Genomic DNA, 17,958 nt, shown 5'->3' on the forward strand with positions numbered 1-17,958 from the left:
TTTGAGATCAGTTTGTTAATAGCATCTTTAAATCTTTGCCTATACAGACCCCCTTCTGTATCTGTTTTCACATTTAGCATTGTGCAAACATAAATCCTTTTTCTTGCTTGTTTTTAGATCTTGAGATTTTTAGATTCTCAGTTTTAGGTTTGACTCCTTTTCCCATCTTTCTTTCTGGAGGGCTACAATTTGAACTTTCTGATCTCAGGTAGTTTGCAGATCAAACTTAGCTATTACCTGCAAAGCTTCTTTGTGCTGCCAGCTAGGGCATTTGCACCACAGAACACTTTCTGGCTTGCTTTTAGATTCAAAGCTGTCTGTAGCTTTGTCTTAAAAAGGGACACTAACTTTTGCCAGAGATTTACAGTTTGAGTCTTTACTTTTAAGTCCTGCTCTCTCACACAGCAACCTGAAAATGAAAGTACAACCTGTTGTGACTCCTGGAGCCTTCACAGGATTTTGATTTGTTTGCAGTTTTTACCCCTTCTACCATATACATGGCATGTCACAGGAAAATGTGCAATCTTTGTTTATAACATTACTTAGCCATATTACACTTTGTATAGGGTGTAACTCTTTCTTTTATGCTCACAGGCTACATCTACACTGGCATGATTTTCCGAAAATGCTTTTAACGGAAAAGTTTTCCGTTAAAAGCATTTTCGGAAAAGCACGTCTAGGTTGGCAGGACGCTTTTCTGCAAAAGCACTTTTTGCGGAAAAGCGTCCGTGGCCAATCTAGATGCGGTTTTCTGCAAAAAAGCCCCAATCGCCATTTTCGCAATTGGGGCTTTTTTGCGGAAAACAGTACTGTGCTGTTTACAGTGGCCCTCTTGCGCAAATGATTTGCGCAAGAGGGCTTTTGCCCGAACAGGAGCAACACAGTATTTCTGCAAGAACACTGGTACATGAGATCGTCAGTGTTCTTGCGGCAATTCAAATGGCCAGTGTAGACAGCTGGCAAGTTTTTCCGCAAAATCATCTGATTTTGCAGAAAAACTTGCCAGTCTAGACACAGCCAGAGTTTTCCTGTACTTTCATTGAACAACTTGGACTGAAATGGTCTTACTGAAAATAAACCGAAACAAATTTGTTTTAAGCCTACAAAACAATTCACTAACCTACAAAACAAGATTACTGGACCTTGAAAACCTCACTTATTTACACTATATATATATTTACACACCGCTACACATTCATTCTCTCTGAACCTTTCCTACACTATTTCTATATAGCTGTACAACAATTACATTCCCTTTTATTCATTGGGGTAGTTAAGTTCCAATAGAAACCCTCTTAAAGTTCTTTTAGCAGTATCTATAATCAAATGTATGGATTTGAGTCAAATTTGCCTGGATTATTTACAGACATTCTTTTGGAAAAGGGCCCATTTTTCCTTCAGAATGGCTGCAAAGAAACCACAATTTTTTCCTGTACCATTTTAGCATTTTCACAACTGCTCAATTCCTTCCATTCTCTGTAGAGTTAAATTCTCTGTGGGTTTTTTTTTTTCTTAAAACACTTTCTTATCTCTTACAATGAAAACTGGCCTTGTTTCAGATATTACTCTTGTAAATTTTGTTTTAAGGATTTAGATTTCCAGTACCTGTACTTACTGCTTTTTCTCAGTTCTACCACAAGGCCTTCAATCTATCTTTTACCTGCCTGCTTGTCTGGGCCTGATCCTGTTTTTTTTGCTAAATGGAAAGTGGCTCCTTTCCACAGACTCAGGCTTTGTCTCATTACCAGTTTAGCAAGGAGGGTGGCCTTGTTCACTAAGGCCGTGTCCAGACTCAGGGGTTTTTTCGGGAAAAGTAGCCTTTTCCCGAAAAAACTTCCCCTGCGTCCAGACTCAAGCCGCGTTCTTTCGAAATTATTTCGAAAGAACGCGGCTTTTCTTTCGATGGCGGTAAACCTCATTTCACGAGGAAGAATGCCTTCTTTCGAAAGCTCCTCTTTCGAAAGAAGGCGTTCTTCAATGTAAAGAGGCCGTCTTCGAAAGAGAGCATCCAGACTCGCTGGGTGCTCTCTTTCGAAAAAGCGGATTTCTCTTTCGAAAGATCCGCCTGCAGTCTAGACGCGATCTTTTGAAAGAGGCTCTTTCGAAAGATGCTTTCGAAAGAGCCTCTTTCGAAAGAAGCCTGCAGTCTAGACATAGCCTAAGCCCCACACCTCCTGGTTCTTTTCTTAAGCATCTTCCTGAAAAATCTGGGAGTTGCTTTAACTCTCAGTACCCATCCTTAAGGGAATCTAGCTGTGTCTGGATACTGAGGTGCATGCGTTTCTACCTCTCCACTCTGCAGCGGAGGCTTTTACATTTTGCAGTTTCATATTTGCATTCTTATATTCAGTCAATTTGAGAAACACCTCATTACAGGTTTTCCATAGAAGCCAAACTGCAGCTGCTTCCTTTCTCATTGGAGTTGAGGGTTTATATATCCATAAGTAGTTAGCCAATTTGTCTTCTAGGTCTGAAATTGTATGGACATCAGCTAACACTTGATCAGACCAAGGGCTATGTCCGAATTTTTGCAAGATTTGTTCAAAAGGGGTAACATCTTTACAAATGCCAATTTCTCAGTCTCCTTTCTGGGAGCCTTCTTAAAAGCCTGCATGGCTACGTCTAGACTGGCATGATTTTCCAAAAATGCTTTTAACGGAAAAGTTTTCCGTTAAAAGCATTTTGGCTACGTCTACATTGGCCCCTTTTCCGAAAGGGGCATGCTAATTTGACAGGTCGTAATAGGGAAATCCGCGGGGGGTTTAAATATCCCCCGCGGCATTTAAATAAAAATGTCCGCCGCTTTTTTCCGGCTTGTAGAAAAGCCGGAAAAGAGCGTCTACACTGGCCCCGATCCTCCGGAAAAAAGCCCTTTTCCGGAGATCTCTTATTCCTACTTTGAAGTAGGAATAAGAGATCTCCGGAAAAGGGCTTTTTTCCGGAGGATCGGGCCGGATCGGGGCCAGTGTAGACGCTCTTTTCCGGCTTTTCTACAAGCCGGAAAAAAGCGGCGGACATTTTTATTTAAATGCCGCGGGGGATATTTAAATCCCCCGCGGATTTCCCTATTACGACCTGTCAAATTAGCATGCCCCTTTCGGAAAAGGGGCCAGTGTAGACGAGCCCTTTCGGAAAAGCACGTCTAGATTGGCAGGATGCTTTTCTGCAAAAGCACTTTTTGTGGAAAAGCGTCCGTGGCCAATCTAGACGCGGTTTTCTGCAAAAAAGTCCCGATCGCCATTTTCGCGATCGGGGCTTTTTTGCGGAAAACAGTACTGTGCTGTCTACACTGGCCCTTTTGCGCAAAAGTCTTTCGGAAAAAGACTTTTGCCCAAGCAGCATAGTATTTCCGCAAAAGCACTGATGATTTTACATGAGATCGTCAGCGCTTTTCTGGAAATTCAAGCGGCCAGTGTAGACAGCTGGCAAGTTTTTCCGCAAAAGCAGATGATTTTGCGGAAAAACTTGCCAGTCTAGACACAGCCTCTCTGTTCTCTGGCTGGCGGAGTCTGTTCTTGCTGCAGGATTTGGGGGAATCCTGACTTGCCGTCACAGCACCCCTCCCACAGCGCAGCCCTGGCCAGCACCCAGGAGGAAGGGGCCGGGCAGTGCGGTGCCACAGAACAGGCGAGCGGGGCAGAGAGGGGACGTGACATCGCACTGGAGACAAGGGGCGGGTGGCAGCGAGGGAGTTGTTAGAAAATCATCCAGGCTGGATCGACACATTGTCATTGCGGGAGAACCCACAACCCCCAGTACATTGTTTCTGGGGTTAATTCCTATTCTCACCGCTACAACCCTAGGTCTCATTTCCACTCTGAATTTGTCTGGCCCCTGGCCCATTAGACCTTTTTCTGCTGGGTCACTGGGGTCAGGTCGCTGAAGGCAGGGGCACCGGAGCGGTGCAGGGGTTCAGAACTAGCGCTAAACAAAAGCAGCTTAAGCAGGGCCCAGAGGAGCTCGAAGGAGCCTCCTATTCTCTTTTTAGTATGTGTTGTAGGGAACCCCAAAATATCCATCTTATGACCCCAGTGGGATTTGGTAGGGGGCAGGGGGAGGGTTGCACTGTGTGCAATGGGGGGAACTGGGGATGGGGAACTGGGGGCAATGCAAGGGGCAGAGCTGGAGCGGGGTGCAGAGAGAGGGGATGCAGTGAGGGGAACTGGGGGCAATAGAAGGGAGGGAAGCTGGGGCGTGGGGCAGGGAGTGGGGTGCAGTGAGGGGAGCTGGAGGTGGGGGACATAGGGAGATGCAAGGTAGGGGAGCTGGAGCAGAGTGCGGGGTGCAGTGAGGGGAGCTTGGGGTAACGCAAGGGGGAGCTGGAGCAGGGTGCAGGGAGAGGGGATGCGGTGGGGGAGCTGGGAGGGGTGCAACGGGAGGGGTGCAGTGAGGAGCTGGGCGGGTGCAGAGGGAGGGGTGCGGTGGCGGAGCTGGGGCGGGTGCAACGGGAGGGGTGCGGTGAGGAGCTGGGCGGGTGCAGCGGGAGGGGTGCAGTGGGGAGCTGGGGCGGGTACAGGGGTGCGGTGGGGAACTGGGGCGGGTGCAATGGGAGGGGTGCGGTGGGGAACTAGGGCGGGAGCAATGGGAGGGGTGCGGCGGGGAGATGGGCGGGTGCAATGGGAGGGGTGCGGTGGGGAGCTGGGGCGGGTGCAATGGGAGGGGTGCGGCGGGGAACTGGGACGGGTGCAGGGCGAGGGGTGCGCTGGGGAGCTGGGCGGGTGCAATGGGAGGGGTGCGGTGGGGAGCTGGGCGGGTGCAGCGGGAGGGGTGCGGTGGGGAGCTGGGGCGGGTGCAGCGGGAGGGGTGCGGTGGGGAGCTGGGGCGGGTGCAGGGCGAGGGGTGCGCTGGGGAGCTGGGCGGGTGCAACGGGAGGGGTGCGGTGGGGAGCTGGGGCGGGTGCAACGGGAGGGGTGCGGTGGGGAGCTGGGGCGGGTGCAATGGGAGGGGTGCGGCGGGGAGCTGGGCGGGTGCAACGGGAGGGGTGCGGTGGGGAGCTGGGGCTGGTGCAGCGGGAGGGGTGCGGTGGGGAGCTGGGGCTGGTGCAGCGGGAGGGGTGCGGTGGAGAGCTGGGGTGGGTGCAGGGGAAGGGGTGCGCTGGGGAGCTGGGCGGGTACAGGGGGAGTGGTACGGTGAGGAGCTGGGCGGGTGCAATGGGAGGGGTGCTGTGAGGAGCTGGGCGGGTCCACGGGGAGGGGTGCGCTGGGGAGCTGGGGCGGGTGCAATGGGAGGGGTGCGGTGGGGAGCTGGGTGGGTGCAATGGGAGGGGTGCGCTGGGGAGCTGGGCGGGTGCAGCGGGAGGGGTGCGCTGGGGAGCTGGGCGGGTGCAATGGGAGGGGTGCGCTGGGGAGCTGGGCGGGTGCAGGGCGAGGGGTGCGCTGGGGAGCTGGGCGGGTGCAGCGGGAGGGATGCTCTGGGGAGCTGGGCGGGTGCAATGGGAGGGGTGCGCTGGGGAGCTGGGGCGGGTGCAGGGCGAAGGGTGCGCTGGGGAGCTGGGGCGGGTGCAGCGGGAGGGGTGCGCTGGGGAGCTGGGCGGGTGCAGCGGGAGGGGTGCGCTGGGGAGCTGGGCGGGTGCAGCGGGAGGGGTGCGCTGAGGAGCTGGGGCCGGTGCAATGCGAGGGGTGCGCTGGGGAGCTGGGCGGGTGCAGCGGGAGGGGTGCGCTGTGGAGCTGGGCGAGTGCAATGGGAGGGGTGCGCTGGGGAGCTGGGCGGGTGCAGGGCGAGGGGTGCGCTAGGGAGCTGGGGCGGGTGCAGGGCGAAGGGTGCGCTGGGGAGCTGGGGCGGGTGCAGCGGGAGGGGTGCGCTGGGGAGCTGGGCGGGTGCAGCGGGAGGGGCGCGCTGGGGAGCTGGGCGGGTGCAGGGCGAGGGGTGCGCTAGGGAGCTGGGGCGGGTGCAGGGCGTGGGGTGCGCTCGGGAGCTGCGGCGGGTGCAATGGGAGGGGTGCGCTGGGGAGCTGGGCGGGTGCAATGGGAGGGGTGCGCTGGGGAGCTGGGCGGGTGCAGGGCGAGGGGTGCGCTGGGGAGCTGGGGCGGGTGCAGGGCAAGGGGTGCGCTCGGGAGCTGGGGCGGGTGCAATGGGAGGGGTGCGCTCGGGAGCTGGGGCGGGTGCAGCGGGAGGGGTGCGCTGGGGAGCTGGGCGGGTGCAGCGGGAGGGGTGCGCTGGGGAGCTGGGCGGGTGCTGCGGGAGGGGTGCGCTGGGGAGCTGGGCGGGTGCAGCGGGAAGGGTGCGCTGGGGATCTCGGGCGGGTGCAGCGGGAGGGGTGCGCTGGGGAGCTGGGCGGGTGCAATGGGAGGAGTGCGCTGGGGAGCTGGGCGGGTGCAGCGGGAGGGGCGCGCTGGGGAGCTGGGCGGGTGCAGGGCGAGGGGTGCTCTGGGGAGCTGGGGCGGGTGCAATGGGAGGGGTGCGGGGAGCTGGGCGGGTGCAGCGGGAGGGGTGCGCTGGGGAGCTGGGCGGGTGCAATGGGAGGGGTGCGCTGGGGAGCTGGGCGGGTGCAGCGGGAGGGGTGCGCTGGGGAGCTGGGCAGGTGCAGGGGGAGGGGTGCGCTAGGGAGCTGGGTGGGTACAGCGGGAGGGGTGCGCTGGGCAGCTGGGCGGGTGCAAGGGGTGGGGTGCGCTGGGGAGCTGGGCAGGTGCAATGGGAGGGGTGCGCTGGGGAGCTGGGCGGGTGCAGGGCGAGGGGTGCGCTGGGGAGCTGGGCGGGTGCAATGGGAGGGGTGCGCTGGGGAGCTGGGCGGGTGCAGCGGGAGGGGTGCGCTGTGGAGCTGGGTGGGTGCAATGGGAGGGGTGCGCTGGGGAGCTGGGGCGGGTGCAGCGGGAGGGGTGCGCTGGGGAGCTGGGCGGGTGCAGCGGGACGGGTGCGCTGGGGAGCTGGGGCGGGTGCAGGGCGAAGGGTGCGCTGGGGAGCTGGGGCGGGTGCAGCGGCAGGGGTGCGCTGGGGAGCTGGGCGGGTGCAGCGGGAGGGGTGCGCTGGGGAGCTGGGCGGGTGCAGGGCGAGGGGTGCGCTGAGGAGCTGGGGCGGGTGCAGCGGGAGGGGTGCGCTGGGGAGCTGGGCGGGTGCAGGGCGAGGGGTGCGCTGGGGAGCTGGGGCGGGTGCAGCGGGAGGGTTGCGCTGAGGAGCTGGGGCCGGTGCAATGCGAGGGGTGCGCTGGGGAGCTGGGGCGGGTGCAATGCGAGGGGTGCGCTGGGGAGCTGGGGCGGGAGCAATGCGAGGGGTGCGCTGGGGAGCTGGGCGGGTGCAGCGGGAGGGGTGCGCTGGGGAGCTGGGGCGGGAGCAATGCGAGGGGTGCGCTGGGGAGCTGGGGCGGGTGCAGCGGGAGGGGTGCGCTGGGGAGCTGGGGCGGGAGCAATGCGAGGGGTGCGCTGGGGAGCTGGGCGGGTGCAGCGGTAGGGGTGCGCTGGGGAGCTGGGGCGGGTGCAGGGCGAAGGGTGTGCTGGGGAGCTGGGCGGGTGCAGCGGGAGGGGTGCGCTGGGGAGCTGGGCGGGTGCAGCGGGAGGGGTGCGCTGGGGACCTGGGCCCGGTGCAATGCGAGGGGTGCGCTGGGGAGCTGGGCGGGTGCAGAGCGAGGGGTGCGCTGGGGAGCTGGGCGGGTGCAGCAGGAGGGGTGCGCTGGGGAGCTGGGCGGGTGCAGCAGGAGGGATGCGCTGGGGAGCTGGGCGGGTGCAATGGGAGGGGTGCGCTGGGGAGCTGGGCGGGTGCAGCGGGAGGGGTGCGCTGGGGAGCTGGGCGGGTGAAGCGGGAGGGGTGCGCTGGGGAGCTGGGCGGGTGCAATGGGAGGGGTGCGCTGGGGAGCTGGGCGGGTGCAATGCGAGGGGTGCGCTGGGGCGCTGGGCGGGTGCAGCGGGAGGGGTGCGCTGGGGAGCTGGGCGGGTGCAGCGGGAGGGGTGCGCTGGGGAGATGGGCGGGTGCAATGGGAGGAGTGCGCTGGGGAGCTGGGCGGGTGCAGGGCGAGGGGTGCGCTGGGGAGCTGGGCGGGTGCAGCGGGAGGGGTGCGCTGGGGAGCTGGGCGGGTGCAGCGGGACGGGTGCGCTGGGGAGCTGGGCAGGTGCAGCGGGAGGGGTGCGCTGGGGAGCTGGGCGGGTGCAATGGGAGGGGTGCGCTGGGGAGCTGGGGCGGGTGCAATGCGAGGGGTGCGCTGGGGAGCTGGGCGGGTGCAATGGGAGGGGTGCGCTGGGGAGCTGGGCGGGTGCAGCGGGAGGGGTGCGCTGGGGAGCTGGGCGGGTGCAAGGCGAGGGGTGCGCTGGGGAGCTGGGCGGGTGCAATGGGAGGGGTGCGCTGGGGAGCTGGGCGGGTGCAGCGGGAGGGGTGCGCTGGGGAGCTGGGCGGGTGCAATGGGTGGGGTGCGCTGGGGAGCTGGGCGGGTGCTATGGGAGGGGTGCGCTGGGGAGCTGGGCGGGTGCAGCGGGAGGGGTGCGCTGGGGAGCTGGGCAGGTGCAGCGGGAGGGGTGCGCTGGGGAGCTGGGCGGGTACAGCGGGAGGGGTGCGCTGGGCAGCTGGGCGGGTGGGGTGGGGTGCGCTGGGGAGCTGGGCGGGTGCAATGGCAGGGGTGCGCTGGGGAGCTGGGCGGGTGCAGGGCGAGGGGTGCGCTGGGGAGCTGGGCGGGTGCAATGGGAGGGGTGCGTTGGGGAGCTGGGCGGGTGCAGCGGGAGGGGTGCGCTGTGGAGCTGGGTGGGTGCAATGGGAGGGGTGCGCTGGGGAGCTGGGGCGGGTGCAGCAGGAGGGGTGCGCTGGGGAGCTGGGCGGGTGCAGCGGGACGGGTGCGCTGGGGAGCTGGGGTGGGTGCAGCGGCAGGGGTGCGCTGGGGAGCTGGGGCGGGTGCAGCGGCAGGGGTGCGCTGGGGAGCTGGGGCGGGTGCAGCGGGACGGGTGCGCTGGGGAGCTGGGGCGGGTGCAGGGCGAAGGGTGCGCTGGGGAGCTGGGGCGGGTGCAGCGGCAGGGGTGCGCTGGGGAGCTGGGGCGGGTGCAGCGGGACGGGTGCGCTGGGGAGCTGGGGCGGGTGCAGCGGGACGGGTGCGCTGGGGAGCTGGGGCGGGTGCAGGGCGAAGGGTGCGCTGGGGAGCTGGGGCGGGTGCAGCGACAGGGGTGCGCTGGGGAGCTGGGCGGGTGCAGCGGGAGGGGTGCGCTGGGGAGCTGGGCGGGTGCAGCGGGAGGGTTGCGCTGAGGAGCTGGGGCCGGTGCAATGCGAGGGGTGCGCTGGGGAGCTGGGGCGGGTGCAATGCGAGGGGTGCGCTGGGGAGCTGGGGCGGGAGCAATGCGAGGGGTGCGCTGGGGAGCTGGGCGGGTGCAGCGGGAGGGGTGCGCTGGGGAGCTGGGGCGGGAGCAATGCGAGGGTTGCGCTGGGGAGCTGGGGCGGGTGCAGCGGGAGGGGTGCGCTGGGGAGCTGGGGCGGGAGCAATGCGAGGGGTGCGCTGGGGAGCTGGGCGGGTGCAGCGGTAGGGGTGCGCTGGGGAGCTGGGGCGGGTGCAGGGCGAAGGGTGTGCTGGGGAGCTGGGCGGGTGCAGCGGGAGGGGTGCGCTGGGGAGCTGGGCGGGTGCAGCGGGAGGGGTGCGCTGGGGAGCTGGGCCCGGTGCAATGCGAGGGGTGCACTGGGGAGCTGGGCGGGTGCAGAGCGAGGGGTGCGCTGGGGAGCTGGGCGGGTGCAGCGGGAGGGGTGCGCTGGGGAGCTGGGCGGGTGCAGCGGGAGGGGTGCGCTGGGGAGCTGGGGCGGGAGCAATGCGAGGGGTGCGCTGGGGAGCTGGGCGGGTGCAATGGGAGGGGTGCGCTGGGGAGCTGGGCGGGTGCAGCGGGGGGGTGCGCTGGGGAGCTGGGCGGGTGAAGCGGGAGGGGTGCGCTGGGGAGCTGGGCGGGTGCAATGGGAGGGGTGCGCTGGGGAGCTGGGCGGGTGCAATGCGAGGGGTGCGCTGGGGCGCTGGGCGGGTGCAGCGGGAGGGGTGCGCTGGGGAGCTGGGCGGGTGCAGCGGGAGGGGTGCGCTGGGGAGATGGGCGGGTGCAGCGGGAGGGGTGCGCTGGGGAGCTGGGCGGGTGCAGGGCGAGGGGTGCGCTGGGGAGCTGGGCGGGTGCAGCGGGAGGGGTGCGCTGGGGAGCTGGGCGGGTGCAGCGGGAGGGGGGGGGGAGCTGGGGCGGGTTCAATGCGAGGGGTGCGCTGGGGAGCTGGGCGGGTGCAGCGGGAGGGGTGCGCTGGGGAGCTGGGCGGGTGCAAGGCGAGGGGTGCGCTGGGGAGCTGGGCGGGTGCAATGGGAGGGATGCGCTGGGGAGCTGGGCGGGTGCAGAGCGAGGGGTGCGCTGGGGAGCTGGGCGGGTGCAATGGGTGGGGTGCGCTGGGGAGCTGAGCGGGTGCTATGGGAGGGGTGCGCTGGGGAGCTGGGCGGGTGCAGAGCGAGGGGTGCGCTGGGGAGATGGGCGGGTGCAATGGGAGGGGTGCGCTGGGGAGCTGGGCGGGTGCAGGGCGAGGGGTGCGCTGGGGAGATTGGCGGGTGCAATGGGTGGGGTGCGCTGGGGAGCTGGGCGGGTGCTATGGGAGGGGTGCGCTGGGGAGCTGGGCGGGTGCAGGGCGAGGGGTGCGCTGGGGAGCTGGGCGGGTGCAATGGGAGGGGTGCGCTGGGGAGCTGGGCGGGTGCAGAGCGAGGGGTGCGCTGGGGAGATGGGCGGGTGCAATGGGAGGGGTGCGCTGGGGAGCTGGGCGGGTGCAGGGCGAGGGGTGCGCTGGGGAGATTGGCGGGTGCAATGGGTGGGGTGCGCTGGGGAGCTGGGCGGGTGCTATGGGAGGGGTGCGCTGGGGAGCTGGGCGGGTGCAGGGCGAGGGGTGCGCTGGGGAGCTGGGCGGGTGCAATGGGAGGGGTGCGCTGGGGAGCTGGGCGGGTGCAGGGCGAGGGGTGCGCTGGGGAGATGGGCGGGTGCAATGGGTGGGGTGCGCTGGGGAGCTGGGCGGGTGCTATGGGAGGGGTGCGCTGGGGAGCTGGGCGGGTGCAGAGCGAGGGGTGCGCTGGGGAGATGGGCGGGTGCAATGGGAGGGGTGCGCTGGGGAGCTGGGCGGGTGCAGGGCGAGGGGTGCGCTGGGGAGATGGGCGGGTGCAATGGGTGGGGTGAGCTGGGGAGCTGGGCGGGTGCTATGGGAGGGGTGCGCTGGGGAGCTGGGCGGGTGCAGCGGGAGGCGTGCGCTGGGGAGCTGAGCGGGTGCAGCGGGAGGGGTGCGCCGGGGAGCTGGGCGGGTGCAGCGGGAGGGGTGCGCTGGGGAGCTGGGCGGGTGCAGAGCGAGGGGTGCGCTGGGGAGATGGGCGGGTGCAATGGGAGGGGTGCGCTGGGGAGCTGGGCGGGTGCAGGGCGAGGGGTGCGCTGGGGAGATGGGCGGGTGCAATGGGTGGGGTGCGCTGGGGAGATGGGCGGGTGCAATGGGAGGGGTGCGCTGGGGAGCTGGGCGGGTGTAATGGGAGGGGTGCGCTGGGGAGCTGGGCGGGTGCAGGGCGAGGGGTGCGCTGGGGAGCTGGGCGGGTGCTATGGGAGGGGTGCGCTAGGGAGCTGGGCGGGTGCAGCGGGAGGGGTGCGCTGGGGAGCTGGGCGGGTGCAGAGCGAGGGGTGCGCTGGGGAGCTGAGCGGGTGCAATGGGTGGGGTGCGCTGGGGAGCTGGGCGGGTGCTATGGGAGGGGTGCGCCGGGGAGCTGGGCGGGTGCAGCGGGAGGGGTGCGCTGGGGAGCTGGGCGGGTGCAGCGGGAGGGGTGCGCTGGGGAGCTGGGCGGGTGCAGAGCGAGGGGTGCTCTGGGGAGATGGGCGGGTGCAATGGGAGGGGTGTGCTGGGGAGCTGGGCGGGTGCAGCGGGAGGGGTGCGCTGGGGAGCTGGGCGGGTGCAGAGCGAGGGGTGCGCTGGGGAGCTGGGCGGGTGCAGAGCGAGGGGTGCGCTGGGGAGCTGGGCGGGTGCAAGGCGAGGGGTGCGCTGGGGAGCTGGGCGGGTGCAATGGGAGGGGTGCGCTGGGGAGCTGGGCGGGTGCAGAGCGAGGGGTGCGCTGGGGAGATGGGCGGGTGCAATGGGTGGGGTGCGCTGGGGAGCTGGGCGGGTGCAGAGCGAGGGGTGCGCTGGGGAGATGGGCGGGTGCAATGGGTGGGGTGCGCTGGGGAGCTGGGCGGGTGCAGAGCGAGGGGTGCGCTGGGGAGCTGGGCGGGTGCAGCGGGAGGGGTGCGCTGGGGAGCTGGGCGGGTGCAGAGCGAGGGGTGCGCTGGGGAGCTGGGCGGGTGCAGAGCGAGGGGTGCTCTGGGGAGATGGGCGGGTGCAATGGGTGGGGTGCGCTGGGGAGATGGGCGGGTGCAATGGGTGGGGTGCGCTGGGGAGATGGGCGGGTGCAATGGGAGGGGTGTGCTGGGGAGCTGGGCGGGTGCAGCGGGAGGGGTGCGCTGGGGAGCTGGGCGGGTGCAGAGCGAGGGGTGCGCTGGGGAGCTGGGCGGGTGCAGAGCGAGGGGTGCGCTGGGGAGCTGGGCGGGTGCAATGCGACGGGTGCGCTGGGGAGCTGGGCGGGTGCAATGCTACGGGTGCGCTGGGGAGCTGAGCGGGTGCAGCGGGAGGGGTGCGCCGGGGAGCTGGGCGGGTGCAGAGCGAGGGGTGCTCTGGGGAGATGGGCGGGTGCAATGGGTGGGGTGCGCTGGGGAGCTGGGCGGGTGCAGAGCGAGGGGTGCGCTGGGGAGCTGGGCGGGTGCAATGCGACGGGTGCGCTGGGGAGCTGGGCGGGTGCAGCGGGAGGGGTGCGCTGGGGAGCTGGGCGGGTGCAATGGGTGGGGTGCTCTGGGGAGATGGGCGGGTGCAGAGCGAGGGGTGCGCTGGGGAGCTGGGCGGGTGCAGAGCGAGGGGTGCGCTGGGGAGCTGGGCGGGTGCAGAGCGAGGGGTGCGCTGGCGAGATGGGCGGGTGCAGAGCGAGGGGTGCGCTGGGGAGATGGGCGGGTGCAATGGGTGGGGTGCGCTGGGGAGCTGGGCGGGTGCAGAGCGAGGGGTGCGCTGGGGAGCTGGGCGGGTGCAGAGCGAGGGGTGCGCTGGGGAGCTGGGCGGGTGCAGCGGGAGGGGTGCGCCGGGGAGCTGGGCGGGTGCAATGGGAGGGGTGCGCTGGGGAGCTGGGCGGGTGCAGCGGGAGGGGTGCGCTGGGGAGATGGGCGGGTGCAATGGGAGGGGTGCGCTGGGGAGCTGGGCGGGTGCAGGGCGAGGGGTGCGCTGGGGAGCTGGGCGGGTGCAGCGGGAGGGGTGCGCTGGGGAGCTGGGCGGGTGCAGAGCGAGGGGTGCGCTGGGGAGATGGGCGGGTGCAATGGGTGGGGTGCGCTGGGGAGCTGGGCGGGTGCAGAGCGAGGGGTGCGCCGGGGAGCTGGGCGGGTGCAGCGGGAGGGGTGCGCCGGGGAGCTGGGGCGGGTGCAGCGGGAGGGGTGCTCTGGGGAGCTGGGCGGGTGCAGAGCGAGGGGTGCTCTGGGGAGATGGGCGGGTGCAATGGGTGGGGTGCGCTGGGGAGCTGGGCGGGTGCAGAGCGAGGGGTGCGCTGGGGAGCTGGGGCGGGTGCAGCGGGAGGGGTGCGCCGGGGAGCTGGGGCGGGTGCAGCGGGAGGGGTGCGCCGGGGAGCTGGGGCGGGTGCAGCGGGAGGGGTGCTCTGGGGAGCTGGGCGGGTGCAGAGCGAGGGGTGCTCTGGGGAGATGGGCGGGTGCAATGGGTGGGGTGCGCTGGGGAGCTGGGCGGGTGCAGAGCGAGGGGTGCGCTGGGGAGCTGGGCGGTGCAGAGCGAGGGGTGCGCTGGGGAGCTGGGCGGGTGCAATGCGACGGGTGCGCTGGGGAGCTGGGCGGGTGCAGCGGGAGGGGTGCGCTGGGGAGCTGGGCGGGTGCAGAGCGAGGGGTGCGCCGGGGAGCTGGGGCGGGTGCAGCGGGAGGGGTGCGCTGGGGAGCTGGGCGGGTGCAGAGCGAGGGGTGCGCTGGGGAGCTGGGCGGGTGCTATGAGAGGGGTGCGCTGGGGAGCTGGGCGGGTGCAGAGCGAGGGGTGCGCTGGGGAGCTGGGCGGGTGCAATGCGACGGGTGCGCTGGGGAGCTGGGCGGGTGCAGAGCGAGGGGTGCGCTGGGGAGCTGGGCGGGTGCTATGGGAGGGGTGCGCTGGGGAGCTGGGCGGGTGCAGAGCGAGGGGTGCGCTGGGGAGCTGGGGCGGGTGCAATGCGAGGGGTGCGCTGGGGAGCTGGGCTGGTGCAGGGCGAGGGGTGCGCTGGGGAGATGGGCGGGTGCAGCGGGAGGGGTGCGCTGGGGAGCTGGGCGGGTGCAGAGCGAGGGGTGCGCTGGGGAGCTGGGCGGGTGCAGAGCGAGGGGTGCGCTGGGGAGATGGGCGGGTGCAATGGGAGGGGTGCGCTGGGGAGCTGGGCGGGTGCAATGCGACGGGTGCGCTGGGGAGCTGAGCGGGTGCAGCGGGAGGGGTGCGCCGGGGAGCTGGGGCGGGTGCAGCGGGAGGGGTGCGCTGGGGAGCTGGGCGGGTGCAGAGCGAGGGGTGCGCTGGGGAGCTGAGCGGGTGCAGCGGGAGGGGTGCGCTGGGGAGCTGGGCGGGTGCAGCGGGAGGGGTGCGCCGGGGAGCTGGGCGGGTGCAGCGGGAGGGGTGCGCTGGGGAGCTGGGGCGGGTGCAATGGGAGGGGTGCGCTGGGGAGCTGGGCGGGTGCAGCGGGAGGGGTGCGCCGGGGAGCTGGGGCGGGTGCAGCGGGAGGGGTGCGCTGGGGAGCTGGGCGGGTGCAATGGGAGGGGTGCGCTGGGGAGCTGGGCGGGTGCAGAGCGAGGGGTGCGCCGGGGAGCTGGGGCGGGTGCAGAGCGAGGGGTGCGCTGGGGAGCTGGGCGGGTGCAGCGGGAGGGGTGCGCTGGGGAGCTGGGTGGGTGCAATGCGAGGGGTGCGCTGGGGAGCTGGGCGGGTGCAGGGCGAGGGGTGCGCTGGGGAGCTGAGCGGGTGCAGCGGGAGGGGTGCGCCGGGGAGCTGGGGCGGGTGCAGCGGGAGGGGTGCGCTGGGTTTGCCTGGTGTCCGGCTCCGCACTGGACGGTCCAGGCTGTGAGCTCTCTGCTCGGGGGACCCTGGGGAGACCAGGACGGGGGGGGCTCTCCTGCCCGAGACGCTTTGCGGATTTGAGGTCCGTGCCAGCTGCCCCGGGTATTTTGTTGGACCGGGTGCGGTGGGGGGCTGGAGTGATGCTGGGCAGGGGAGCTGGGGCCAGGTGCAGAGGGTGGGGGGAGCTGAGGGCACCGCCCTGTAGATGCAGCCTTCAAGGGCCGTACCACTGCCCCGGCCGGAGAGGGGCGCAAACCCCTGTGGCTCAGGGCGAAAGCGGCTCCCCTTCCGCGGCTCGGTTGGTACGTTCCGGGGCCGAACCAGCCGGTGGAGGCGGGTAGGCCCCGCCCACGGCTCCTGGGCCGTACCATCCTGCGGCCCGAGGGCCCCGCTGGGCGGCGCGGTGGTGCGGTCCGACATGGCGGCGGTGCGGGGGCGCTAGCGGCGGGGCGCGATGCACTTCTCCATCCCCGAGACCGAGAGCCGCGGCGCGGAGGGCGGCGCCGCCTACGTGGTGAGGGGCCCGCCCCGGGGGGGCGCGGGGTCTGTCCCCCTGGGGGGCGGGGGCTATTGGGGGGGTCTGTCCCCCTGGGGGGCGGGGGGGGGTCTGTGGGGGGGCGGGGGGCCATTGGGGGGTCTGTCCCCCCGGGGGGGCGGGGGGCCATTGGGGGGTCTGTCCCCCCGGGGGGGCGCGGGGTCTGTCCCCCTGGGGGGCGGGGGCTATTGGGGGGGGTCTGTCCCCCTGGGGCGCGGGACCATGGGGGGGTCTGTCCCCCTGGGGGGCGGGGGGCCATTGGGGGGTCTGTCCCCCTGGGGGGCGGGGGCTATTGGGGGGGTCTGTCCCCCCGGGGGGGCGCGGGGTCTGTCCCCCCGGGGGGGCGGGGGCCATTGGGGGGTCTGTCCCCCTGAGAGGCGTTGGGGGGGGTCTGTCCCCCTGGGCGGTGCGGGGCCATTGGGGGGGGTCTGTCCCCCTGGGGGGCGGGGGCTATTGGGGGGGTCTGTCCCCCCGGGGGGGCGGGGGGCCATTGGGGGGTCTGTCCCCCCGGGGGGGCGCGGGGTCTGTCCCCCTGGGGGGCGGGGGCTATTGGGGGGGTCTGTCCCCCCGGGGGGGCGCGGGACCATTGGGTGGGGGTCTGTCCCCCCGGGGGGGCGCGGGACCATTGGGGGGGTCTGTCCCCCCGGGGGGGCGGGGGCCATTGGGGGGTCTGTCCCCCCGGGGGGCGCGGGGCCATTGGGGGGTCTGTCCCCCCGGGGGGGGCGCGGGACCATTGGGGGGGTCTGTCTCCCTGAGAGGCGTTGGGGGGGTCTGTCTCACTGGGGCTGTTGGGGGGGGTTGTCTCCCTGGGGGGTACGGGAGAATGGGGGGGTCTGTCCCCCAGGGGGGCGTGGGGCCATTGGGGGGGGTCTGTCCCCCTGGGAGGCGTTGGGGGGGTTTGTCCCCCTGGGCGGTGCGGGGCCATTGGGGGGGGTCTGTCCCCCTGGAGGGGGGGGGTCTGTCTCACTGGGGGTCATGGGGGGGGTCTGTCCCTCTGGGGGGCGTGGGGCCATTGGGGGCGTCTGTCTCACTGGGGGGCATTGGGGGGTCTGTCCACTTGAGAGGCGTTGGGGGGGGGGGGGTCTGTCCCCCTCGGGGGTGTTGGGGGGGGGGTCTGTCTCACTGGGGGGCGTTGGGGAGGTCTGTCCCCCTGGAGGGCGTGGGGGCATTGGGTGGATCTGTCTCCCTGGGGGTCATGGGGGGGTCTGTCCCCCTAGGGCGCACAGGGGCATTGGGGGGGGTTCTGTCTCACTGGGGGCATTGGGGGGTTTGTCTCCACGGGGGTATGGGGGGGGTCTGTCCCCCTCGGGGGTGTTGGGGGGGGGGGTCTGTCTCACTGGGGGGCGTTGGGGAGGTCTGTCCCCCTGGAGGGCGTGGGGGCATTGGGTGGGTCTGTCTCCCTGGGGGACATTGGGGGGGTCTGTCTCCCTGGGGGGCACGGGGGTATGGGAGGGTCTGTCATGCTGGGGTGCTAGGGGGCTTGTCTCCCTGGGAGGCATTGGGGGAGGTCTGTCTCTCTGGGGTGCTGGAGTATTGGGGCTCTGTCTCCCTGGGGGACACTGGGGGTTTGTCTCGCTAGGAGTGCTGGCGCACACAGGGGGTCTGTCTCACTGAAGTGCTGGGGGACATTGGGAGTCTGTCTCGCTGGGGGGTAAGGATGTAATAATGAAGTCGATATACCAATAAGCAAAAGCTTGTAGGTTAATGCCATAGACTACACGCACTTCCTCCCCCGCCCCCAGCAAATTCTTTAGCAGGCTGTCCAGCATCCTGGCTCACTGGGTCCGGGACCTACCCCCGCTGCGGCTCTACACTCAGAGTGTAGTAGGAGCCGGGTGGGCAGGCAGCCCGGATCAGTTCTGGCTCGCGCCGGGTCCGGGAACTCAGACACCCTCCCCAGACAGAGGCAGCAGCACAGGGCGACAGGCAGTCAGTCCGTGAGGGGAACTTGTTTTTAAACTGGCTCCCCTCGCAGACCAGCTCCCACCTGCAATCCTGAAGCAGAGGCAGCACCGTGGACTGGAAAGGGGCTCCTCTAGCGTGAACTAGCTGCTGGCCTCGCTCCTGGAGACTATAGAATAGTCGACTAGCTGATAAGAATTAATGTGGTTACTTGACTGATCAATTAACTGATATTTAACATCCCTACTGGGAGATACTGGAAGGGATTTGTGGTACTGGGGGTCCTATCTCACTTGGGGTGCTGGGGAGTCTGTCAGCTGGTGGCTCTGGGGGCTGTATCCTGGCCCTGGCAGTGGGGTCTGATCTCGGGCATGGGTGTGGTGCAGAATGCTATGGGGCTGAGGGGCTGCTGATATCTGTGCAGGGCCGGCCCTGTGCAGGATGGTTGTGGCTGTGCCCATTTGGCTGCCTGTTGAGTCCCAGCTAGCCAGGGTTGTGGTGGGGCT

The 17,958-nt window shown here is 68.0% G+C and overlaps 1 protein-coding gene across 3 annotated transcripts in view; it reads left to right on the forward strand.

The window, feature by feature from the left end:
* Nucleotides 1–15,370: 15,370 nt before the first annotated feature.
* The window catches only part of SNX17 (sorting nexin 17), a 62,564-nt gene continuing 59,976 nt past the window's right edge, over nt 15,371–17,958 (forward strand). For all 3 annotated transcript variants that reach the window (XM_075916276.2, XM_075916278.2, XM_075916279.2), the window contains exon 1: nt 15,371–15,529. In XM_075916276.2, coding sequence (XP_075772391.2) covers nt 15,470–15,529 — 60 coding nt within the window. In that variant the 5' untranslated portion in view covers nt 15,371–15,469. The remainder of the gene's footprint in view (nt 15,530–17,958) is intronic.

This window comes from Pelodiscus sinensis, chromosome 3, assembly GCF_052426305.1.
Source record: "Pelodiscus sinensis isolate ZL-2025 chromosome 3, ASM5242630v1, whole genome shotgun sequence".
Classification (NCBI taxonomy): Eukaryota; Metazoa; Chordata; order Testudines; family Trionychidae; genus Pelodiscus; species Pelodiscus sinensis.